This window comes from Stenella coeruleoalba (assembly GCF_951394435.1).
Source record: "Stenella coeruleoalba genome assembly, chromosome: 11".
NCBI lineage: Eukaryota > Metazoa > Chordata > Mammalia > Artiodactyla > Delphinidae > Stenella > Stenella coeruleoalba.
The window spans coordinates 50,582,693-50,609,964 of NC_137157.1; the positions used below are offsets into that span (position 1 = coordinate 50,582,693).

At 40.4% G+C, this 27,272-nt stretch overlaps 1 protein-coding gene across 1 annotated transcript in view; it reads right to left on the reverse strand.

Annotated features, from left to right (window-relative positions):
• The window catches only part of HMGA2 (high mobility group AT-hook 2), a 136,888-nt gene that overhangs the window by 10,953 nt on the left and 98,663 nt on the right, over window positions 1-27,272 (reverse strand). The window contains exon 5 of the mRNA XM_079937468.1: window positions 1,043-1,075. Within this exon, the coding sequence (XP_079793594.1) occupies window positions 1,043-1,075 (33 nt within the window). The remainder of the gene's footprint in view (window positions 1-1,042; window positions 1,076-27,272) is intronic.

Genomic DNA, 27,272 nt, shown 5'->3' on the forward strand with positions numbered 1-27,272 from the left:
ATGCATTTCCCCTGTGTGCTTTTATATCTGTTTAGAAGCTTCATTTCTCTTTCAAGCTGCATTTGTAAAGAATAGTAGACACAGGAGACTGTCTGAATGGTCTTTCCCAGGCAAGGCAACATTGTCCCAAGAGAACAGGGTGCAAGGTACAGTTTTAGAGACCTCTAAGGAAAAGATCCCAGGGATAAATTATATGAAAAATCTACAAAGAACTTGGTAACCCATGACACTGCTTAATAACTTCGGCACGTTCTGCATGACGCACCTAGATCTCCCGGGCATCTCTTTCAACCCAGAAAGGGAGAACAGCAAGATATTTTCACATTTTAATAAAGATCACATACTTAGCAATCATGGTTAATTTATTCTTCAAGATATACTTCCTCAATAAGCATGATTCTTATGCTTCTATGTACAGATTATAGTTGGGACAAGGAACTCCAGGCATACGGAACAAGAGAAGTAAAGCTGGTTCCTAATTTTGATGTTGCCAAAGATGTCAGAAACTGTGATTCAGCCTAACTGAAGTGAGACCTGAGAGTTCGTCAATAGCAAAATTAGTATAACTATTTCCCAATTTCCCAGTCTTCTTTGGGAGTGTTTTGGGATCACCAAATGTTATGGAATAATTCAATGAATAGATATGTTTCCAGTCATGGATCATGATATATTTTGTGGCTAATAAGTCCTGTATCAGGTCAACGGAATATGGATAGGGAGATGGAAAGGACAAAACTTGATGTTTAAGAGTTGGCAAAACACATGATAAGATTAAGTATTTGTTTTATATGAGGCACTAAAAGGTTTTATTTTTTTAAGTACTTTTATTTGTTCTGTATACTTCAGGCCTTGATCTTTTAGAATTTTTAAAAATCTCAGTCTATGTATTCTCGACTTTGTCTGAAGGATACAGCCAATTTTCAAGAATACTACAATGCTGACACAAGACTAGAAAAATACTAATTAAAGATTTAATTTGGGGTCATATTTTTTTCACTATTTATATTAACTGGGGAAAAAAAGCATAATGACCATCTCTTACCTGAGCAGGCTTCTTCTGAACAACTTGTTGAGGCTAAGAAAGAAAGAAAAGAATCATTATAATTTAAAAGGAAACACGCATAATGAAAATAATCAAGTATACATGTTTTAAACATAGACACTTGTCTGCAAAGACAAAATTTTCAAGGTTCAGATGGTTTATTTCAGGTTAAAGGGTGTTTATTCATTATCTTCACATGTTAAAGAAATACAATGCAGGTTATCTCCATTAAAACAATTCCCAACTAAGGTTCTGCAATACATACCAATTACATCAAAATAAACTTGCTCTTCTATTCACTTTTAGCCTGTATATCACAAAACTTAGGAAGTGAAAGGGCCTAATTTATTAATATTTTGGTTTTAAAAAAAACCAGCTTTACTGAGATATAATTTATATTCCATAAAATTCACCCATATGAAGTGTAAACATCAAAGTATTTTAGTATATTCAGAGGGTAGTACAAACATCACCACAATCTAATTTTAGAATAATTTCACCTCTTGTGAAAGACCCTGTATCCATTATCACCCACTCTCCATTCCTTCCTGCTTCCCTAGCCAACCTCCCATCCCTAACCAATCACTAATCTACTTTCTTTCTCTATAAATTTGCCTATTCTGGACATGTCATGTAAATATATGGTCTTTTGTATCTTTTGTAATCATACAATATATGGGCTTCTTTCACTTAGCATAATGTTTTCTAGGATCATTCTGTTATAGCATGCATCAGTAATTCATTCCTTTTTACGGCCAAATAATATTCCATTGTACGGATATGCTATATTTTGTTTACCCATCCATCAGTTCATGAACGTCTGGGTTGTTTCCAACTTTTGGCTATCATGAATAATGCTGTTATGAACCTTCTGTATAAGAAAACTTCATGTATAAGTTTTAGTGTGTACATGTTTTCATTTCCCTTAGTTACATAGCTAGGAGTGGCATTTCTGGGTCACAAAGGTAACTGTACGTTAAATTTTTTGAGGTGCTGCCAGACAGTTTTTCAAAGCAGCCTCACCATTTTACATTCCCACCGGCAATGTATGAGGATTCCAATTTCTCCCCATATGTGCCAACACTTGTTATTGTCTGTCTTTTTAATGACAGACATCCTACTGGGTGTGAAGGTGAATGTCATTGTGGTTCCAATTTGAATATTCCTAATGGCTAGTGATGTTGAATATCTTTTCATGTACTTTCTGGCCATAGGTATATCTTCTTTAGAGAAATGTCTATTCAAATCTTTTCAAAATGTATTTGGCTTTTCATTATTGAGTTATAAGAGTTCTTTATATGTTCTGGATACATATCCCTTATCAGAATATGATTTGCAAGTATTTTTTTCCATTCTGTGGGTTTGTTCACCTTCTTGATGTTACCATTTGCAGAATATTTTGTTACACCTCTATCTGTGTATCTTTATCATCTGTATGTATTTAATTCTGGATGTAGTGCAACTCCCCTCTTTTGAGTAAAAAACCTGAGGAAACTTTTTTCTACTCAGCCTAAATTAACTGTCCAATATTTAGAGTATTAGAAAAATATTTAAGTTATTCTTTGGTGTTGTAAAAGGTGGATCTGAAGCCCAAGTTTTTTAATGGATTACTTCCAGTACTCACTCTCATGTCTGAATATAAGCCTTATTTATTCTATCTACACATCCCTGAGATTTGCAAATACAACTGAACCACTTTGATGTGGGCAGTGACATGCTTCTGTGGTACAAATGAAAGAAATAAAATTGCTACAGAAGTTAAGGTAAATTCACAATATTGTGAAGGGGTAGAGCTTCTATTCATTTTCTTTCAGAATTTCAGTGATGGTGTGATGTCTTATTGCCACTATAGTAAACGTGTTTTATAAAAATCATCAGAGCTTTTTTTTTTTTTAAATGAACAAGATAAAAATAAAAGAAATGGCAAAATACTTTTGTTTACTGAAAAAAAAGTTTGAGTTTAAACCACAGTAGAGATGACATCATAAAAGCCCAGGTTTTGAGATGATGTTTTCTCCAGGTGGAAGCCAACCAAGGATGATTAGGACTCCTTGCCTCTTAGGATTCAAATATGTGTGCTAAGAGAGTATTCATTTCAAAAGAGTCATTTGTAAGAACAGACCACTCTTCTCCCCTCTCTTTTTTCCTGCTGATTACACCTGTACACATGTTTACTCCCAAACCATTTCAAATCCTCACACATTCTTGCAGGCTGACTGGTTCCTACTGCTCAGAAGTCCCCCTCCCTTTTTGGCCTAGGAGCCCACATTCATGTGACTCCTGCACACTGTGGGTCTCAATGAAATCCTCTGAAAGGGCTGCCAGCTCACCCAATTTTCCATGAATTAGGTCCTGACACTTCAATGAGGGGAAAGACAATGTCTGAAACCCTGCCAGCCCTGGCTCCCGGCCTAGTTCGTGTCACAGAACTTCTACCAGCTGCCCTTCCACACAGCACTTCATACTTTTCCGACCACCAAACAAACAGACCCTTGAGGACTTTCAATGCTGGTTGGGGTTCTGGCTGCCAGGATGTTTTCCCAGCCCCTGGCACCCAATGGCTCCAGACTGTGCCGAGAACGTTTTCTGTTGTTGTTCTTTTGTGTTGCTTTTATTCTTATGAATGGCTTTGGTAGAAAATGCAGATGGAAGCACAATACTACTGCCATTCATAAAATGGGAAACGAAACAAACTGCTGTCTGGAAATTTTGGGGGACACCAAACAAACTGCAAATCTCTTATCTTCCTTGGGGCATCTGCTAGCTTAGATACCTAGAAACCAGTTGCCCCCCAGGGTTCTTGTCATTAGAAGCACGGTCGACCACTACATTTTTCTAAGAAAAAACGGATAATATCAACTGTGCATATTAATCTTGAGTGTGGTTAGCTGTATATTTCCCTGTGCCTTAATAAATGAGTAATATTTTACACATGCGTCTCCCATATAGAAGCTAAAATCTTCTCTGTTTTCAACATCTGCCCCTTTGTGACTGGAAGGACCCAGGTCTTGTTATTTTCATTTGCTCACAGGGAAACTAAGGCAGAGGGAATTTAAATAACTTCCATGAGATCATTTTCTAAAGCTGAAACAACCAGGGTCTCCTCATTCTCTTAATCTCCCATATAATGCTCTGAGGAAACCCATTCTCAACCTTTTAAAAACAGTCAAATCCGATTCAACCCAGGAGGATAAGCTATACTTCACAGCCTTGGTTTCCACCTCCAGATTCAGTCTTCTCCTTAGGATGTCTCAGGGTTCCCCTCCCCACCCCACTCCTACCACAGCCAGGAAGCCTCATGGTTTTGTCAGCAGGGCTAGCTCTGATTCTCCTAGGCTGCTGATGGAGAGTGAACCCTGGGGGGCAAGAGGCAGGCCTGCAAGGTCCAGCTGTTCCCCCTCCCCGCTTGGAGATTCTGCCTTTATTACCTGCTGTGGAGTGTCTGAGGACATCCCTTTTAAAGGCATGGGTTTCACAACGACTGTTCTATTGAACAGATAGCAAAGCCCTCCAAGCTCCTGATTTAGACACTTTTTTTTTTTATTATTTATTTTTGGCTGCGTTGGATCTTTGTTGCTGCGCGCGGGCTTTCTCTAGTTGCGGCGAGTGGGGACTACTCTTCATTGCGGTGCACGGGGCTTCTCACTGCAGTGGCTTCTCTTGTTGCGGTGCACGGGGTCTAGACACGTGGGCTTCAGTAGTTGTGATATGAGGGCTCAGTATTTGTGGCTTGTGGGCTCAGTAGCTGTGGCTCGCAGGCTCAGTAGTTGTGGTGTGCGGGCTCTAGGGCGCAGGCTCAGAAGTTGTGACACACGGGCTTAGTTGCCCTGTCGCATGTGGGATCTTCCTGGATCAGGGATCGAACCCGTGTCCCCTGCATTGGCAGGTGGATTCTTAACCACTGTGCCACCAAGGAAGTCCCCTGATTTAGACACTTCTGATGGTTCCATTTCTAGTTAAGTCTGTGCATACAGGGAATTTACACAGTTTAGGTGCTCTGTAGACCTGGCATGCCAACCTTTCCAAGCACTCAGATTTTGAGTTCCTTATAAGATTGTTACACTTTTCAAATAGCTTGTAATGAAAATCTCTCATTCCGCGGTTGCATTTTAACTTCTAAAATCCAATGGGTGGAAGAGAGCTTCTTCCCAGAACAAAAGAACATCAACAACAAAGGACTTTGAAGAAATGCTTTGAATTAATATAATGTTAAAATAAAACTGTGAAGAGAATTAAAAAACCCATCAACTGAATGAATGATGAAAAGATTAAGAAGGGCCCTCTCTAACCACGGGGACTTCAATGTGCAGTTTTCTGCAGGTTAACCCTTATATTGGACTAGCTCAGACAAATTGAAAGTACAATCTTTGAACAAATAAATATTATTGTTAAAGTCTGTAAATAGCTTAGGATACAGCATGCTAAGAAAGTGCAAAGGATATGAAAAAGGAAAGAACCTATTTTGGGATTTCTGAGATCATACAGCAAACCAGTATTTCTCCCAATGAAAGGGAAAAAGTTACTGAATTTTTAATGTCCAGAGTATTTTGGTTTTTAAGATTTTGTAGAAAGACACTGGTGTAGGAAATTTATTTCAGTATAATTAAGGGGCTCCCCAGCCCTCCTGAGAATCCAGCCTATGGTTCCAGGGAGTCTAGGTATTTCAAAGCTGATGCCTAGACAGCTAAGCTACCCCTTCTAGTAGGTACTGAAAGAAAATCCTTCATAACAAAGAACCTGACCATTAGTAGTTCATTTTAATACTAATTTAAACATTAAATGAAAAGAGGCTTGAACTGGGCTTAACCACTCAATTTAAAATAAAAAAAATGAGGTACAATGTATAGTAAAGTAAGGATGATCATTATGCAAAGGGTCTTACGTTGACCTTTGAAAGAAAATACTCCTTCATTGGATCTCCGTGCAGATGGGTCTTTTGGTTTTATGTAAGTAGTAGACTTTTAATCTAATTATATTTTTTGTTTTACTGCCAGCTAGCAATAGGTGGTTTTGTCCCCTTGGTTTTAAAATCATAAGACCACTGTTGAGTCAAGAGGTACTTCTGTCCCCTAGCACAAACTTCATGTAGATCGTTTTTGCATTCTCATAGCAGTATAGGGCAAGACAGATCTCCTAGCTGTTTACTAAAAAAGAATTTTAAAACCCTCATTTCTTTTGTGAGACATGAAAGGCCCCTAAAATGTTAACTCTCATTTCTAAATGAAAGTTAACATTTTAGGGGCATTTCACAGCTCACAAAATAACAGCTCACAGGATAAGCTCAGTCATTTAAAATTGAAAATTAAATATGGTATCCTGCTAAAAAGATATTTGTTTTTAAACTTCCCAAAGAGTCCTTTATGGCCTAAGTCAGCTCATGGAGATAGGGGCACTTATGTTTATGCTTGTATCCATACAAGTGCAAACAGGTCCATCTTCTGCCGGAGCTGACTGATGAATTTCCCCCACCATCTGGAGAAAATGTCAATAAACAAATCAACCTATTGCTCTATTACCTCAACTGCTTTCTGAACCAAATTCATTAAAAAGTATCAAATTGAATAAGTAGACACAACTCAGATTATATAAACTGTCCAGTCTCTCTGTAAACACTCCAAATACAGCCATGAACCAGGAAGGCCAGCAGCAACTTCATGTCATGTACTGTACAAACTGACAGGAATTCTTTTTACTTGTGATTTGAACGATATCCTTTTTGACCCTTGGTCCCAAGTAGTTTAAAGTCTCAAAAGATGACCTTTTTCTCTGTATATAACCATTTACCAAGATTCACTTTCATTTATGTGCTGAGAAATATGCTTTTCATTTTCAGTCTCTGAAATTTCACAGTGCAGTTCTGAATATATATATATATATATATATATATTTGAATATGACATTAACCCAACTGGAGGGAGACTACCATCATCAAGAATGAAAATTCTTTCTTGCATTTCATGAAATGAGGTAATCAACACACTTGTTCATGGTGCTCTAGATTTAGTCTTAAAACTTCAGTATTTCAGAATGTCAAGATTTATATTTGGTCCCTTTAAAAAATGAACTGTATGTGCTATAGGTTTTGAACCTTTAAAAAAAAAAAGGCTAAGACCCTCTCCCTCTTCTCTTACAAATCAGATCTTATCCACGTGGAATCCTACAACAGGAAGCAGACAAAATGGTACTTCTGACTGGAGTGCCGATGCCTCATTCACATGGCCTCCCAACCCACTCCCTGTCTTCCCAGGATGTCCCTGAGGCTCCTCGATGCAACACCAAGAGCTCCAGGGAATGTAAAATAACAGTCTCTGATCTCTAGATGCAAATCCTCCATCATACCCGTATCACCAGGATAGCTGGAGTCAGAGCATCTTCATAGCATTCACTCAGTGTGAATACTGTTAGGTTGAACCATATGGACTTGAGTTTTTGTCAGTCAAAACCAGTCAAATAGCAACAATTTCATATGGTTTAACCTAATAGAATCAAGGAAAGGTGGCCGTTCTCACTAACAACTATATAATTTTTGTGATTTGTCGTTAGGCTGTATCAGCCAACAGATTTCTGTACTTTTTATGAACCTCGATCCTGCACTCAATCTCCCTGCTTATGACTCTCCACCCCGCGTCCTGACCCTTAAAGTTATTTTGCCAAAGTTTTCTGCCAGACTCTGTGGTGAGAGGAGGGATTTGCCTTTACCAGGTGTGATGTTCTGGTGTTCTCATTTATTCTGCAGCCTTTCTTCTAGAGCACCATGTCTGTCTTTGTGACCATCTAGCTAACTTCTCATACCCACTCCAAGCCCTTCTGAACTTGACCTCTTCATTGAAACCGAATGGCTGGAGTGACTGGCATATAACAATTCTTGGTGGTTATTCAGGGTGGCTTTCTATGAAAACTGTGACTTCTAGTTCAATTTAAAATGAACGGTCAACTCTCAGTTAGTGACATACCTATACGGAAGTTGAGTTCAGAGCATTCTCTAACACCAGGTGGTCAAAAAATTATTTGATCTCCCTAAGGAATGTTTTTGGTAATTAGATAGGAAGGTGTGTCTGAAGTTTGAAGAATTTCAGATCAAATGTTGGTTCAACAATGTGAGGATGAGACTCAGCTGTAGCTATATACAAATCTCACGCCTATTGCATATACCACTCTTACTGGGCTGAGAGTCTTCCTGTTTTAATGGCTTCCTCAGTTGAGAATGATCCTGCCCCCTTGTGGTGGGAGGCCTTAGTAAAGAGGAGAAACCATCCATCGTAAGTAAGTAGCTAGTGCTAATTTTTCTCCAGCTCAGAAAAAGCCTGGGTTGGGTCACAACTTCTATATTTTGCGCCTTCTGTGTGCACTTAGAGTTGACTGTGCAACGTGTGTTCACGTGGAGCCTCAAATGGTTACAATTTGACAGTAACATCTGGCCCTTAGAGAGTAAAGGAGATTTTGTAGTTCTCTGTACAATGTCTCCTATCAAGTGATAAATCTATGGGGAGTTTTGGCAAAATCTCTGGAATTTTTGCTCGGTATTGGGGAGAAGGGGAGGTGTTCTTTATTTTCTACTCAACTTGACTTTACTCTTGGACTTATCGCAAAAGACAAAAGTAAGCATCATTTCAAAAGTATTTATTGGATTATTATAGTAAAGTGCCCTCGCTGCAGCTGACCTTGTTTAATCTGTTCAAGGATGAGAATAGTCACAATCTACTCTAGTTAGTGTTTATTAATATCAGCCTGAATGTGTATGGCAACGAGCCACAGTAGTTCTCCTGAAAACAGATTTGAGAGCCAATATTTTGGAGTTTTTGCCTTCCCTCTGGTACCTTTCAGACACCTTCAGAATGGAGGAGAAAGATCAAAGAGAAATCCTTAAAAAAACCCTCAGCGTCCTGATTAGTTTCCAAAGCCAACCTTCTACAATTTGACCTGATGAAGTTATTCACTGGCTCATTAAATTTGAACTGATATTTGATAAACTACACATCAGATGGGCACTGGGCATACAAAATGAATATGAAATGTTTCCTAGTCTCAAGGATCCTAGAGTCTAATGGGGGAGACAAATGAGGATATTAAGAATATAACGTGAGACTTCCCTGGTGGTCCAGTGGTAAAGAATCTGCCTTCCAATGCAGGGGACGCAGGTTCAATCCCTAGTTGGGGAACTAGGATCCCACATGCCGCAGGGCAACTAAGCCCGCATGCCACAACTACTGAGCTTACGTGCCTCAACTAGAGAGCCTGCATCCACAAACTACAGAGCCCACGCACTCTGGAGCCTGCGTGCCACAACTAGAGAAGAGAAAACCCGCACGCCACAACTAGAGAGAAGCCCAGTGCTGCAATAAAGAGCCCGTGCGTTGCAATGGAAGATCCCTCATGCCACTACTAAGACCTGACGCAGACAAAATAAATAAGTAAATAAAATATTTAAAAAGTATAACGTGCAATTTTAGATTAATTTTCTCCTATGTTCAATGTAATCTTACATGTAGAGAGGCATGCTCATCAAAGTAAAAAAAGAATAATCATAAGAAAGAAGAGCTATTTTCCCTCTAATAGGGAACATGAGAAGGTAGAGGTAAGTTCACTGAAGAAAAAAAATACAAGAAATTTGAAGACTTGATATAGAGGAAAAGTATCATTCATCCCTATCACGAAAAATACGAAGAAAGAAATTTTCTTTTTCACTCTGGAAAGTTAAAGATTAGAATTAAGTTTAAAAAAGTCAGAAAACGAAACAAAACAAAAATGCAGCTATGGCAGTAGTGTTGCTAAAACCATGGTTAATTTTTTTTTTTTTTTTTCCGCTCCACGGCACGTGGGGTCTTCCCGGACTGGGGCACGAACCTGTGTCCCCTGCATCGGCAGGTGGACTCTCAACCACTGCACCACCAGGGAAGCCCTACCACGGTTAATTTTAAACTTAAAATTGTGCTCCTGAGCTGCAGCTCCTGAGCTACAGCATTTAATAGGGATTTTTATCTTACGGAAGATGGCTGTACTCTGGGGATATAAAGCATTCCGAAGTAAACAGTCACACACAGGTCGGGTAAAGAATACGTTGTCTCACGAGTAGACTTCACCTCAATTTTTATGAAAAAATTTCGTCTCCAAGATATGGGGGGAAGAATTCACCCTTAGGCAAAGGAGCTGAGTAAAAATTGTGAGACTAGTGTTACTCCATAGAAAAAGAATTAATCTTGTTTCAGACCTATGTACTCATCCTACAGGTTTTTAAACAGAAACACTATGCATTTTTGGGGTATTTTTTAAAGATGCAAATTATCTGTTTATTCTCTTTACATATTTCTTTTTTCTGTATATGACCATTCACAAAGCTAGTTCACTTTGCAAATGCACACGTGGCTAACAGCACCAAAGTGAAATGAATAAATATGTGGAACACTATGCTTTGGGTTTTGACAAATCAAACACATGTGCATAGATGCTATGGACTAAACTCAAACTTTAGCTCATGCCAACTTTAGCCAGACAGAAAGACTAATGGTCAATAATGGATAAAAGGAGAAATCTATAAGATAATGGAAATTAAGTTGTATACTATAGGAGATGAGCAATAATTAATACTCCATATTTGTTGGGGACATACTTGGAAGTCCATTTAAGACACAACGTCTTCTTAACATTTGATGGGTTATTCAGAGTGGTTATATGAAACTGGATTTGGACTTGATGAACTAGAGACACAATTTTTCGTATCACATGTAATACCCTTTTTTGTGTGTTTGCCCATTTGCATGGGATAGAAATCGTGTGATTTTTCAGTAGTTCTAATTACTTTTATGTTAACGGAAGAGATTTAGAATCAATACTTAGAAAACTTCTTTGATGCTGAGAACATCTGTCTGGGTCGTAGACTAAAACACTTAAAAATGGTTTTACCACTACTATATATAAAATAGATAACTAATAAGGACCTACTGTATAGCACACGGAACTCTCCTTAATACTCTGTAATGACCTATATGGGAAAAGAATCTAAAAAAGAGTGGATATATGTATAACTGAATCACTTTGCTATACAGCAGAAACTAACACAATGTTGTAAATCAGCTATACTCCAATCAAATCTTTTTTAAATGGTTTTACAAAATGATTTGAGGAGCCAGTATTTCCCAGCAGCTATACTAGTTACACATGGAAACCGAATTTAAAAAGCTGAATCATGATTTTAGGCATTTCCTTTCCTTAAGGAAAGAGTCAGTAAATTTATTTGTAATCTCTTACACTGTTAAGGACTACAAAGGGATAGTTTATGGGTTGAGAGCTCTATGGTACTTAACTGAGTCATATCTCTTCTAGAACCCTAAGTTAGCAGTATTTTCTTGGCCTTAGCCTGGGACTGACTTTAGCAGTTGAGTTGTTTTTCTTGGAGGAGGTTTAATATTCAATCCGAGAAATGTTAACTATTCCTGAACATTAGCTTATGTCCTTGAACGCTTAAACAGTTGTAGAAGTAGGCTCTCTTCCTTGCACGTTCTCAAACTTCCAGAGTGTACCCAGCACGCCTGTCTTTCCAGAGAATACTTTCTTCCTGGACCCTCCCTGGAGGTTTTCTCTGGATTAATGTCCCTTTCTTCAGAATCTGTAAATTAAAACATCTCCCTTCCTTCTTCAGAAGAACCTCACATTTCATTAGGCTTGTCTCCGAAATCTCTATTTCAAACTCAAGCGGAGATTGAGGCAACCAACCCCCTGCACTACCTAACTCAGCTCTAACTCAGCTCAACTGCTCTAAAACTGATGATTCTAGCATCGGTATACTGTCATCCTAAAAACTACATGTCTTTGTTTAGACCATTCCAGAAACGTCTCTCTGAACTCTGTTTCGTGATCACACCCATGGAATCAAACATTCTTTAACTACAATTCAGGATAAGGTGACATCACTCTTCATTTTGTATTTCTGTTGATCATATATGAGTAACAGAGCAAGGTACCATTTACAAAGTGATTTAACGTGTACTGTCTGATTTACCCCACAACAGCCATCTGCTGTTCAGATTTACACACAAGCAAGCGGAACCCTAAAGACAGTAAATGGCTTACAAGGGATTACAAGGCCAGTATACAGCGAAGCTACAACTGCAGCCCAGGTCACATGGTTCCACATCTTTTGCTCTCTCTACTATGCCACACTGCTGCAGTGAACAGCTTATTCTGTGCTTATTTTCTTATTAAAAATCAGTGCTATATGCAGCATCTCCTCTCCTCCATAAGAAGAGCATCTGTTTAAAAAGATAATAAAAGTCTAGCTTTCTAGGATTATGACTTCACTAAGAAGAAAAATGATCAAATAAGAAAAACTGCATTTTAATGTAATGATATTAAAAGATCTTAGTTCAGACGAAGGCTTCTAATATATTTAAAGGAAAAATCAGTATTAGGAAACTATTTTCATAGTAACAGCTTTCTTCTGGAAAAAGTTTTCTTGTAGAAATATAAATAGCATCTTCTTTCACACTAGATTTCTATAGAAGTAGAAATCCTGTGCTGCTATGTATATATATGCTTTCCTTTATTCTTTTATTTCCCTTATTCCCTTTGAAAAGTTTATGGAAAAAAATTCAGGCAAGTCTGTGAAGGCTAAGATTTCTGTGATAAATGCTAATAAATTATTTTTGTTTTTTTCCCTGTTTATCACTTGCTCTAACATGTGACGGTGTTAAAAAATGTTAGCTATAAATTCCATGGTGTTTATGACATAGGAAATAGTAGACACAGTTCCCGTATCTGTGGTGCTTATAATTTCATGTATTATATATATTATTCTCTGTGAGCACAACGTGAGGAAGAATAACGATGCCTGCTTCCCATCAGATGCCATACAGATCCTTCCATACAGACCCTTCATCTACATCATCAGACATCTCTCCTCATTCCCTGTGTCTTTCTACTCAAGAAATCTGTATGTCTCTTCCCTTTAATCCCTTGTCCTGTATGGCCTCTGCATTCACTGGCTGGTGCTTTTGTGAATGTGTTCATTTCTTTGGAATGTGACCACCCATGACACTTTTTTTTACCCACGATATATATAAATACACACTGCCATAGAGAGGGAGTCGTTTAAAACACTCCATTTAAAGCCTGCATATATATATATATATATGTAATATATATATATATTTACATTAAGGCACAATTACTAGTCAAAGCTATGGACGTGGACCACTCCATGCTCCAGTCTCAGAGAAGCTGTATCTGCAAACCCTAAGCAGACCGCGCCACCAATGGAAAATTCCCAGGGAAATTGCCCACCCACCTGACTCAGCTCCTAGCACACTTCCTGTCTTCTCCATAGAGTAAATATTCAAAAAAGGTTTTCAGCTGATTTCTACACCCTCTTCGTGCCTGGAGGAAGTCCTCCTCTTCTTCCAGTTCCTTTTCCTCAGGTGGTGGTGATACCCTTTCATAGACTTCATAAAAGGACGCTGAAGAAATGCAGATTCCTGAGTCCACTCCTTGATTCAGGAGGGACCAGTAACCCGCCTTATAAATAAGCAGCTGGGCCTCTGGATGTTACTCTGAGGAACATCGTCATAGGAAAACCAGCAAGACTGTAGTTGACACGAGGGAGGTATTTTCCCCAGGGATCCAAGAGTGGGGAGAGGGACACGGGTATATTTTTAAAACATGCGAAGACATATTAAATACGACTTCATCTCCCTCTATTTCCTGTAGATCAGTGTATGTGGGGATGGGTAACAGAAATTTAACCAGTTTATAAAAATGTGGGTAATGAATTCTGATGAGTCTCAAGTATCCCACCAAAGAAAATTCCTCTTGTATGCTTTTGGGTACAGTAGGGAACCCCAACTCAAACTGTCTTAATAAGGATATTATTATTATGAATAAAAAAAAACCCACAAAAAACAAACAGAAAGCCTGGAGGTGATGCCGCTCCAGAACTGGTTAATTCAGCAGGTTAAATGCAGTTGGTTACATCCTTGGGGTTTCAGATTCTTTCTACCTCTCTGCTCTGCCGTCTTACATTTGTTCTCCCCCTATCTTCCCCAGAGTCACAAAATGGGTATGGCTGTTCCTGGTGGCGCCTCCAGGAAAGTCAATGTCTCCGGGAGGAGAGACTATCTGTCACTTCCTCTGGTCCCAAGCAGACTGCTCTGCTCTCCTCTCCCTGCAAGAAGAATGGGATCACCATGACTGGCGCAGACAAATCAGACTTACCCCTGGGCTAGGGAAAGGGTCACTTTCTGTGAACAAAGCAAAAGAGGGGATGGATCTAGAATAGCAATCAGTTGGCTTTGATACTCTTCCCTGTGCCATTCCTTCTGTCTTTGAGCGCTTGACTCTGAGATCACCTGCACAAGATTTTTCTCTGCCTTGTTTGTCCCGCACTAGGGCATAAAGCTTTGGTCTTTGTCAAGCTGTTTCACAGGAGGTAGAAGAACAGGCCTCTTCGTAGAATGTACGCATTGCAGTGTTATGATTATTATGGAGATGGTTGTATGGGGGTTTTGCTGTCCCGGACTGTTTGGAATTTTCCTTTGGTGAATCCAGATTTGAGTTCACTTCATCGTGGACCGAAGGGTGTAGCTGTTCCTGACAAGTTAGTTAAATGAGTGTGCCACGCTGCCTGGAATCCAGCTGTAACTCATTGGTCATGTCCAAAAGGGATTCCAGAGATGGGCAGGAAATAACTAACAGGAGCTTCTGCCCATCGTCTGGAAGTCGACTAAATGTCGATTGACTTTTAACGGGAGTCAACCGGGAGTTCTGCTTTGCTAAATTGTAGAAGAGCAGAACCTGGGCTAGGGTTCTTGTGAGTGTGCTTGGGGCCTTCGGCTGCCCAGGCTTAGACCTTAGGCTGTCCCTACTCTGTGAATGACTTGCCTAGAGCTCTAGATAATATATGTCTTGGTATGTCTGGGCTTATTGCCAGATCCGTGTGTGCACCTCTGATCTTAGGAGGGACTGTTGGTGGTAGTAGTTTTTTTTAAATAAAGGAAGGATGTTTGTAAGGTGCTATCTTTGATTGTAGCTGCTTTTTCCAGGATGTGGAAACTGCTTTGGAGTACTACAGAGGCAGCTATTCGGCCTTGAGGAAATTCTCCCGGAAGAAACTCCATTTACCTTGTCAAGGTTTGCAGGCGACGTCTTGGTACCTGCAGAGTTTTGGTCCCTTCACACACACACACACACACACACACACACACACACACACAAAGGAAGTTTAAGGCAGTGGTGGAGAACAAGCTTTAGAACCAGAATGGCTTCTAAACTCAGGTCTAGACCAGTTATGCACAAGCCCTGTGACTTGGTAGCAAATTAAACTTCAATTTCCTAATTCGGATAATGTGGATACCTCGCGGGGCTGTTGCGGTGATTAAAAATGATTACCATCTCTAACGCATGTGGCACACTGCTGGCTGTAAAAACTTCCTAATCATTATTTAATAGCACTAGGCGGGTAGGGGTGGCGTAGTAGTAATAGTAACAGCAATAGCAGCCGCGGCAGCAAGGGCAGCATCCCTCCTGGCTGGTGATTTGCATCGTGCAACATCAAAGAACTGGGTTTCACTCTGGTGAACGATTACTGGAGTCTCTGCAATATAAATTTAAAATCCCCCCCCCCCTCATGTGTCACTTCTGTGGCCTTCAAGATTCCGATTTTGCCTGCACAGGAATATGCATGGCAACCAGAGCAGGATTTTTTATGTGCTTTGTTCACCTAACTTGCACAGGACAATGGTAATTTCCTTTGTATTGTGTGATGCAGAGTTCACTGGCATACATTTTACAAAGATGTTATCTAGCCTGATTTCCTTCATTTGGCTCTCTCCTGGCTATTTAAAGCACTTGATTTGTGGATTGGGATGCCCTCCCCCCACGTTCTTATAAGGCCAAAAAAAAAGGAATGGAACAAAAGATTTACAGAGAGGAGCAAAGAACACACACATTCACGATATTAACCAGGAACCATTACTTAATGGTAAAACAGCTTAATAATAGTGGCTTGCAAACTGCATCTGACCCACAAATCCCATTTGTTGAATGGATCCAGCCATGTGAACATTTAAGCTATATGTGTCAGGCATGTATGAGAATTCCCTGTAGCTTTTTTTCATAATATTACTGTAATATGACGCTGCATCAGAAATGCAGCGCCTAAAGCACTTAACTGCAACCCTGCAAGACTTCACGGCTTAAAGTACTTCCCTTGTTCTCCTGTCTTCAGAACACCCTGGGCTGCTGGGAAAGACAGCCGGGCTTTAAAATGTACTATTGTCAGGCATTTCTTTTGAGAGGAACCTATATTTTATTAAATTTAATTAGTGACTACCAATTAGACTGCAGGATTAAGAAAAAAAAAACCCAACGCTTTATTTTCTTCAAAAATTACCTCTCTCCAAAAATAACTTTCAGCAAGTTACAAATTTAGAATTTCAATTAAATTCAAATTTAATTCTCCTTTTTCAAAGTTATGTGTTGCTTGAAAACTACCTTTAGAATGGTTAGGCTGTTAAAAAGAGTCAAGAGATAACACTTTTCTTTAGGACACAGCAGCATTATTCATGTTACATCTGCATGAGTGTTACACAGACAGAAAAAAAACCCCAAATCAAACAGATGCCCTTAGGCTATAACGATCATATATACCACACTGCCATTACGCAGATATTTCTGTCAAAGAGATTTCATTTATTGGACAAAATTTTGAGTAGCTACTTTGTGCTAAGATGACTACCAGACTATTCTCAAACAACTGCTAAGCAAGCATCCAAAAGAGGACATTCCACTACACGTTTACTGCTTAGTAACTCTTCTAATGGTTCTAATAATTGATAATATTCCCTGTATATTCTTAAAATCAAGCTAAGTTTCCAACCTATTGTTCGACATCAATAGAATGCAGAACTGATGTGAAAGCTTGGCTATGTGCACAATCTACTTTTCCTAATGTTTCCTCCCAGACTCAACAACTACAGTAGCATCTTCAGGATGCTAAGCTGTGCACACTCTGAAAGTCCCCTACTATTGACCAGCAGTTGAGCCACTGCTTCCAGCAGTGGGGACAGGGGTAAACTAAAGGGCAACTCTGCAGTACTGCTTATGCTTAAAGAACAAACATCAAGGAAAGTTTAAAAAAGACGTCCAGGGGCTTCCCTGGTGGCACGGTGGTTAAGAATCCGCCTGCCAATGCAGGGGACACGAGTTCGAGCCCTGGTCCAGGAAGATCCCACATGCCGCGGAGCAACTAAGCCCGTGCGCCACAACTACTGAGCCTGTGCGCCTAGAGCCTATGCTCCGCAACAACAGAAGCCACCACAATGCGAAGCCTGCGCACCGCAACGAAGACCCAAAGCAGACAAAAATAAATAAACAAATAAATAAATTTATTAAAAAAAAAAAGACATCTAGCTCGGAGTTGTGTCTGGTCGGGTATATATAATCTGATAAAGGTGACAATAATAAAGGAACAAGCTTTTGTGGAGCTCTGCAAAGGTCTTTCCTATATATATCACCGTGTTTATGAGGACTGACCAGTGGACCTCGGGTCCCCAAGGTCACCCAAGCAGCTAATAATGGATGAGACAGACACTGAAATCTATGCTAGTCTATTCCAAAGGGCACACTTGCCCTCCACTTATGCTGCATAGGCGTGTAATGATGACAAAGTATTTGTACAAATACAATTCATCTCCCCAAACACCCTAGCCCCAATTCTCAAAGTGGTGAGGAATGTTCCTCTGTCACAGCCCAAGAACAGACTTAGCCTACATGGGACAGAAGCCTGGGAAATAAACTGGCAAGTTGGTGTCTGTGATGTGCACTGAGGATGCTAAAATCATGTTTGTTTTGAAGGGCAGTGGCAAAGAAAAGTTCATTGACTGTAGTTGTTACAAGAACTGTTTTCTAGAAAGTGAGGAAACCCTTGGAGGAGACGGCTGCTTTAGGATTTTGCAGATAGTAGCCATGTCACAATGCCCAGAGAGTCCAGCAGATGCACAGGTTTCTTCTCATTTCATGAGAAAGTGGTTGCTCTCAGGTTAGGAGTACTTTTCAAACATGGAACAGGGCACCACGTCTGGTGGGGAATACATTCACCCCTATATACCATACTATTTATGATCATATAAGCGTCTCTATAGTCTCAGCTAGCACTGTGCTTGGTCCTCCACCCAAAACGAGGTTTGATGAACTGAATCTATCCTTCTAACTTCCCATTGAGCTTGTTTGTTCATTCATTTTTTTCATTCCTTCAACATACATTCATTGAGTGCCTTCTAGGATCAGGGCAGCACACAGGTTCGTCTCAAGAAATGAGAAAGGAAGAAAGGATGAAAGAATATGATCTTTGCCACTTGGCAAGTCTAGTGATGCTCACGATAATGACCGAGTGTCATCAAGAAACACAAACAATGACATTCAGTGCATTTATAGATGTAGCCAGAGACACACGAACCATATCCATTAGCCAGATTTTCACATACAACATTATCAAAATTTCAAGTTAAAAAGTTAAAGATGTTAATATTCAACTATCTGGAAAATTAATATTTTCTGAGAGTCCAAAGATTAGCTGAACTTCTACAGTATCTGGTTTTGACCCCAGCTCTCACTTTCCCTTTCTTCTGGGAAAGAGTCGTGCAATGACGATGAATGTGAACCTTCAGTGAAATCTAAGTATCTTGCCTTACGCTTCATAGGATGAAAACGTAGATTTCTTGCATTCAAAAACCTGGACCTTGAAGTCAAATTGTGCTACAAACTGTGTACAACTGAAGAACAAAGATAACTATTTAAACTACCCAAATTTATTAGTTTAAACTATTCAAGCACTCCCATTTCTTGGATTTGATAAATATTTTAGTCCTCCATTGGTTGCGGTGATCTGGCCTCTAGCTACTAATAGGTCCACACACTCAGAATTTTTAGAGGGAAAAGAATACAGATGCCTGATCGGCAACTTGTATGCTGAAAATACTATGCATATTTGGATACACAAAGCCTTGGATATATATCAATCTGCCTACACACGCGTGTGCACACACATACATCTATCTATAAACTTTGTTAGCTCCTGGATTTCATTCTTGTTGCCCTTGATAAACAATGAAGTTATAACCATATAAAGGATATTTATAGGAGCGAGAATCTCTTAAGTCTTTCAACATTGGATCGCTTTACACGGTTGTAAGATGATGGTTTTGGGAGGGAGTAAAGTAGGAAATTCCAAAATGTGAATGGTATTTAGACTTCTTAAATTTTTTTCTTCAAAGGCAAAGAAAAAGAATAAAATTATGTTTTCGTTATTCGACAAGATGGCATGCAGAAGGGCTGTTGGGCAGAAAAATAACTGTAAGGAATACAAAAATCTAGTGACTTGAGTCCCTTTCATGAAATATGTAAGTTAAAAAAATATTCAATAACCATAAAGCAACTTTTTCTTTGATGCTGAACCAAAAACAAGCTTGAAGTTTAGTGCTGCTGAGCAAATGAATGAAAAATACAGATGTCTTTACCTTCAGCTCAACTCAGAGTCGCCATCCGAATCGTCCCACGCCTAACTCTTTGTACAACTGACTAAATGTATCACAGCATTAGTCAACAGCAAAGGTTTCAAGCAAAACTTAAAAGTACATATTTTTCCTTCTTTTAAAAAATCTCTTAATGAATTAGTAAATGCAGTTCTGCCATATCCCTTTTCTTGTCCTCCATGAATTCAAACCTTAAAATAACACAGAAAAGCGAAACACGTTACGTCTTTTCCTGGTGTAGTACTCCAGTCTAATGTTTTCAAATTAACTAAGACATTGTTTCATTTAAAATGTAGGACTTTGATGCTATTTTAATTTTCCAAAGTCAGCTCATAATGCCAATTTCCCCAAAGGTCAAAAACAATATATTAAGGAAATACCACCTGCTACTAAGAGCTTCCATAGGAAATTTGCATTTCCACTTTGCAGTGTATTATTTAGGGGAGGAAATGACAACCTACTTCATTATCCCAAAGCACGGAATCCCAATCCCTGCAAAGGAGCAGAAAAAAAGAAAGAAGACCAGTGTCCATTTTTCCACTGACACTTCATGGAAATTAAAAATTCAGTAGGAGAAAGCAAAAAGCATGTGTTGAAAGATGTCAGGCCCACCCACACACTCTCTTCTGTTTCTGTTAAAGCCAGCCCACCTGAGTGGGGCTAGTTCCACAGAGGGGAGGGGATGGGCCCTGGGCACATTTTTCAATCTTTTGTAAACAATCCTTGAAGGAATAAGGTGGTGGTCACAGCTGTGCCCTTTATCTGGCCCCTGAGAGTGAGAGGGAACACATGGAAAAGGTCTTTCCAGAGTGCAACAGATCTTTTCTACAGAGCTATTTACAAACCAAACAAGGTTGAAGATAGATGACTTCCTACTGTCCAGCTCACAGGGAAGAAGCATTTTGCTCAGGTATAGGATATACATGAAGGAACAAAGGCATTGCAGAAAGCGTCTCCTCTTATAAGCATTCAACTATATTGAGGTGTCCAATATATTTTACTCTGAAAGTAATCCATAATTTTTCAGCTTTTCTTGAGGGTATCATTTCTCTCTTCTTCCCTCTCATCCTTTTCTATTTTTCATGGTTTTCCTCCTTCTACAGTTCTTATCACCATTTACAAAAACCTGCTATTCCCTGTCATATACCCCATACTTAACGTGTATGGTGGTTAAAGAAACCTGTATCTTGACACATTACAAAGATCTGTTCAGTGGATCAGTGATTCGATCTGGGTAAGGGCAAACAACTAGTTTGATCAACTGTTTCTCCCCACTGAGTTGACTGACTATCCTCTTTAAAGTATAGAGTGATTTTCAGTTGAATTTAGTCTAAAATTGAGTAAAGGTGTATTCTTTGAAGTCACCGATGTAAGGTACTTGAAGAACTGATGTAAGCTTTAGTTGGTTATCTACCTGTGCAAATTAACTACTTAAATATGTATGTCCTCAGGAAAGATCAAGTTCGTAAGCTTCTTTTTTTAACTTTTAAAACAAAGGTGAGTTTATATAGGTCTTTAAAATTAGCAAGAGCTTCCTTTCATCTTCAGAGATGAAAATTATTTAAATTTTGTGGTCACAATGCATATGGCTCAAAAAATTAGCGTTGTTAAAGATACAACGCTGCAATACAAGAACGGAAAACAGAGGGTTTTGCTATTGAGAGAAATGGTTCAACAAACTGGCCGAAAGGTTACCCAGTCTTTACCTAAGAAGCAGTTTTGAGAGCAGAGAAAACCGCTCTTATATACATATACAGAACTCACATACATGAACGTAGACACAATATCCAAATACCTATACAAAACCTTGGCCAACTCCCTGAATATTTTAGTTCAGAATCTGAAAGTCTGCTGTGCACAGACCGTGTTAAAATGGTGAAAAGATTAAAAAATGGAAACATCAAAGGAAATGAAAAAGAATTGGGATTGTTTAGTTCGAAGAAGATGAGGATGCTGGTAACTTAAGAGCTGTCTTGGGGGGACCTCCCTGGTGGTCCAGTGGGTAAGACTCTGTGCTCCCAATGCAGGGGCCCAGGTTCAATCCTGGTCGGGGAACTGGATACTGCATGCATGCCGCAACTAAGACCCGGGGCAGCCAAAATAAATAAATAAATATTTTTTAAAGAAAAGAGCTGTCTTGGGGATATGTATATAGGATAGGGACGAATAAGCCTCTCTCTTCCCTGAGCGCAAACCAGGAAATATTTGTATTAATTTAGGAAAGGCATCTGGATAGCTGCAAGCATGACAAACTATATACATCAAGACTCTGGCTTCTAACTCGTTTTCTGCTTCTAGCTGGCTATGAGATCTTGGGCCAGTCTCTTGAACTCTCAAGATTTCCATTATTTCCATCTCAAACGTCTAATGTCACAATTCTATAACGCATAAAGAACAGTTTGTCTTTGCCTTCTTCAAAACTGAAATAATGACCCGGCCACTTAAAAGTGAAGCAATGTCTTTTCCAGTGTGGTTAATGTATTTGGCAGCAAAAATGAACCCCCGGCAGAGGTAGAATGAGAAATCAAAAGGCAGATGGTCTGTAGTGAAGGAGCAATTCGTCTTTTCAGAAAGTTGTGATTCCTTCCCACAGCCTGGCGTGACCACGGATGGTAGCTCAGAGAATTACATTTCAGAAAACGCTCTTGGTTTTCCTACCATGAAGGGAATGGATTCAGTACCTACAAGTATAGCAATTAACAGGCACCTGTGACCATCCTGCTCGGAGGCAGAAAGGAGCCATTTTGTGCAAACAATCCAGGGCTGGAACTCTGGCTGGTTTGAAAATGGTGTTACGCTGTACTTTTAAAATGAGTAATAAAACTCCCATGTGTTGGGCTTCCCTGGTGGCGCGGTGGTTGAGAGTCCGCCTGCCGATGCAGGGGACGCGGGTTCGTGCCCCGGTCTGGGGAGATCCCACATGCCGCGCGGCGGCTGGGCCCCTGAGCCATGGCCGCTGAGCCTGCGCGTCCGGAGCCTGTGCTCCGCAGCGGGAGAGGCCGCAACAGTGAGAGGCCCGCGTACCGCAAAAAACCCCCCAAAAAACAAAACTCCCATGTGTTGAAAGAAGGCCATAAAACCCTGCAACTCCTCCCTTTACAAAAAAAAAAAAAAGGAACATCTAGGCCATTCCCTAGAAGCCTGCAATGGCACACTCTCCCAACATGACATTTCAGCAGCAAGAAGAACCCTGCGTGTTTCACCGTTAACAATGTTCAACAGAGCCATGCAGAAGATTAAATGCAAGAACACATTTTTTTCTTTCCTTGAATGAACACAGGGATGCTTCTGGGGTTGGAGGTTGCATTTTTCTCGCCACATACCTCCCTCAGAGCCGCATGTGTGTTGGGAAACAGCTGAAGGCGCGCCTTGCTGAATGTTTCATGTGACAACGGGTGCGTTTCAGAGCTTCCTGCTGCTGCTGGTGATCCTGCTAACCTTTCCTTTGTAATCTCAGCAGTTAACGAGGCTGTAAACCAGCATCCGAGCTGATTGAATGCAGGTTTAAAGGGCAAAAGAAAACGGTGGTTGTCTAATGATTAAACGACTTTTTTTAAAAAAAATTGCTCAACACTGAAGTTGTTTTATTTTCATGTTTTCATCAATGTACATGCCGATGCAAACTGCGTTCAGGCTGAAACAGAACTTCACCACACTGTTGTGGTCAGGGGGAAAATGGCTTCTATTCCTTTAAAAACTCAACTCTGTAAACCCGCCTTGAAAGCCTCTGCCCCGCCCCCTCCTCCCACCTCCCATGAATTAATTCTATAGAGACAGAGTTAAACACAGAATTTGTAAAACTATTGAGAAGTAAACTTCTGGTTGCACAGTAACCGGGAGGAGTTGCCAAGTGCAGATAAATCTTCACCCGGAGTAGGAAGCCCTACACTGTTTAGAAAACAATTCCTAGACTTTGCCAAGGTTGAAACTTACTGAATGCTCAAACCACCGGCACCCCTGTGCTTGCTCTCACACTTGGCTTTTAGGGGTGGAGTTAACACTTTTCAAAAAATCAGTGGCTTCCCTTATAAAAAGCTCCAGTGATTTAGTGGAGATTTTGATGGTCTTGCGTTTTGGCGTCCCCGAGAGCAGAAGCTTTAATAAATACAGTGATTTAGTGGAGATTTTGATGGTCTTGCGATGGTGTCCCTGACAGCAGAAGCTTTAATTCATTTTGCTCTAAGCAGGTGTGTAATGAGAATAGAGGCTGTGTTGATAAGAGAACCCTGGGAGTTGGTAATATATTATCCTCTGTAATTTCTTCCCAAAATAGACTTAATGGAAAGAGGATGCATAATATACTCCTTCTCAAAGGAAGCGTCCCCCAATACAACAGAAGCAGTCATTCTAAAAACAGCTTTATGGCTCTTCAGTCAATGGCTCTATTTTCTTCCCTTTCACAACTTCCTTCCTTCTACTATGTAAGAATGCACGTGTGGACACACACATTCCCGTCTCCCGCACACGCCACTGAAAATGCCCCCAAGATCTGCATCCTCACACTCACTGAAAATTTAAATCATTATTTGAGACGATTTAACCTGAGTACTTTAGAATGATTTTCATTTCATTTCATTTTTACTCCAAATCTGATGGTGAAGAACCATTAATTTAGCTTCGGGTGAAATTCAGTTCAAGGAGCAATTACTAAGTGCCCTACTATGAAGTCTTGTATTAGACTCAAAGGCAAATAAGGGTTTACGAAATATGATGAGCTGTAAGCAGTACACTTCCCTAAAGATAAAGGTGGCCTCAGGAGCAGAATCGGAACGCTGGATCCAGACTACTGATTATCGATCCTAAACACACCCCTAAATTGCAAGTCCAATTACTTTCCAAGGTCTCAGAAATGAAATTTCCTTGCTATACCTGTGATGTTTTCCTTAGCTGTATTTCACAAGCTAGAGGACTATTTCCTCCTGCTCAGGGCTAACCAAACCCTCATTAGAACAGAAGCAGTCCAACAGTTGAGTTGGCTGTCAATTTTTTTCAGATGTGTAAGATACTTTGCCTTGAGTGAACGAAGGTATAAATGGTGGTTAGATTCTCAGGCTGGGGACAAAAGTCTACAACCTAAAATGTAGCACATTTATAACAGAAATGACAGAAAGAAACACTTGAGCTATTCACAGTTAATTAAAGGAGTTAAACGTTCCTAAGAAATAATTTCGAAATTCATTTTGGAACCTGACATTTGAGGAATACCGGATTTTAATAAAAGACAGTAGATGGAAACCTTGAAGGAGGGTCTGAATGGGAGCTTCTAGGCATTTTCAAGGGTTGGAGATTAATGGCGTTCTTGCTTCATTCTCTTAAGTTTTACCTCAAAACATATGGTTTCTCTCTTCTCTGATACACATATTGCCTGGGCCACTCTAGCAATGGGACAAAATGGTAGAAGAGGCATGGAATAAAGTGGGAAGACATGTTCTGAAAGAACGTGAGGGACTTCCCTGGTGGCGCAGTGGTTAAGAATCCGCCTGCCAATGCAGGGAACGCGGGATTGAGCCCTGGTCCAGGAAGATCCCACGTGCCGTGGAGCAACTAAGCCCGTGCACCACAACTACTGAGCCTGTGCTCTAGAGCCCGCGAGCCACAACTACTGAGCCCACGCACCGCAACAAAGAGTAGCCCCCACTCGCCGCAACCAGAGAAAGCCCGCGTGCAGCAACGAAGACCCAAGGTAACCCTAAATAAATAAATAAATATTTGAAACTCTGTAAGAGTTGGAAGAGAGAAGGAATGGGAAAGTAAATTGGATGCTTGTGTATATGAAAATACACTTGAGAACATTATCTTGAGATGTAAAGGCAGGAGGAACCTCTGAGCCACACAGTACTCTATTCCAGTGCACAGCATAGATACTGCTGTTTAGAGTGACCTCTGAACTGTGTGTGTGTGTGTGTGTGCGTGTGTGTGTGTGTGCGTGTGCATGTCCTGTATAGGCTGAGCCAAGACAGAGGACACCTGGGATTTGTAACCACAGGGCATTTACAGAATTTGAGTACCTGCCCTCTGTCCAAATTACAGCCCAGGAATTAACATGTTGGAGAAATTGGAGAGTATCTTCAGACAGCAAAAAGAACAATGGGATTAGAAGCAGGTCAGATGAAGATAGAGGAAAATAATTTTACACCTTAATTTGAAGTGAAGAATTTAAAACCTAGCTTCAATAACATGCAGGACAGTAGGTAGTAGGCAAAGCTTCCACGGCCCTGAATAAACCATGACAAAAGGAATCTTGGTAACAGCAGGAGAAATTTTAGCTACTCTTAGGTAGTACCTTCCCAGGCAGGCTGGGGTTGCCATTGGGGAAAGCTTTCTGAGGGGTGCGAAAGTTTGGCATCTCTGATCAGACGACCTCTAGAGCTCCCATTTGAAGCCATAAAATAGCACTTCTATTGGTGTCCTAACACGCTATTCTCGGTTCCCCCTGGGTACAGGAACCTACAGGAGCTTAAGGTACTCACCAGGCAAGTCAGACACTTGTTTGCTCTTCAGCATCCTAACATATTCTGTTTGCCTAGTTCAGGGCCAGAGCTGGCATGCGGAGCCCATGACGGTACCAGCTTATTCCCCGAAAGCAGAGAACTGACAGTGGCCTGCATATAATACAGGGAGGCCCATCGTGGGTGACCAGTGTTCCTTCATCAAAGAACCCTTCCACTTCCCCTTCTTCCCACACACAGTCTTAGAACAGCAATTTGTATAAATGATAAGGACAGAGGTGCTGTGGTCTGGGAGTGGGAAAGGACCTAGAATCTCGTCCTCTTATTCCCTGAGGAGCCTCCTTATGGTTCCTATATATACATATACATACGGCTGTAGAGAATTTTTGCTTCTTTTACTGGACCCGAATTTACAATTAATTCAGCCAGAGGAGCAAGCCAGCCTCCTCCAGGGCACACCAATTTCTGAGGGGGGGCAATTTCCCCCCGATTCCAATTGGAGACACCAAAGAAATGGTCAGATTCTCCCAAGGCCACGTGGTTAGCAGTAGGAGAATTAGATCTAAAATACACATTCTGTAAAATCTTCTACCTTTTCCTTGTCTTTCTTTCTTTTCTCGATCATTACCTATTATATTTTAGTAGACCCTTGATGTTTTACGAGGATTTGGCAACCCCCAAATTCAGTCTCTAAATCCAGGAAATATTTTGCCCAGGTTTGGAGATTGCTCCTAAAACTGTATTCCTGTTGAGAGGCAAGCCTTTCCCGTGGGAGAGGTTAACTGCCTTTCCAACTTTTCCCCAGGAGTCATCCCTCGTGCGATGGCTTTTTTCACAGAGAAGCCAAAACAACTGTTTAGTCTCCTACAGAGAGTGTCTACGTAAACCTCAACTAGGGGGCGAGCAGGTCGCATTGTGCTGGGACTGCTGGCTTTGTGTTGCCTCCCTTCATCCACAGACTGAAAGGTTTCCTCCCAAACATCAGCTTCCAGGAGCCAGAATTCAACTTTGTGCCTAAGAAAAATAGCAACCACTCAATGTTTCAGATCTTAGCGTCCACCTCTGGTCACTGAAAACGTGGGTTGTCCGAGGTCCTTCGTGTTCTTTTTTATGGCCTGAATCCTTTACAGATTGAGTAAAACAGGTTAACTAAGGCCACAGATAAACAGAGCAGATCTGAACACCACCCGGTGACATGTTTTGGTCCTATTTTGTCATTTATATACATACTCTACCCGTTACTTGATTCTATGACATGTCTTT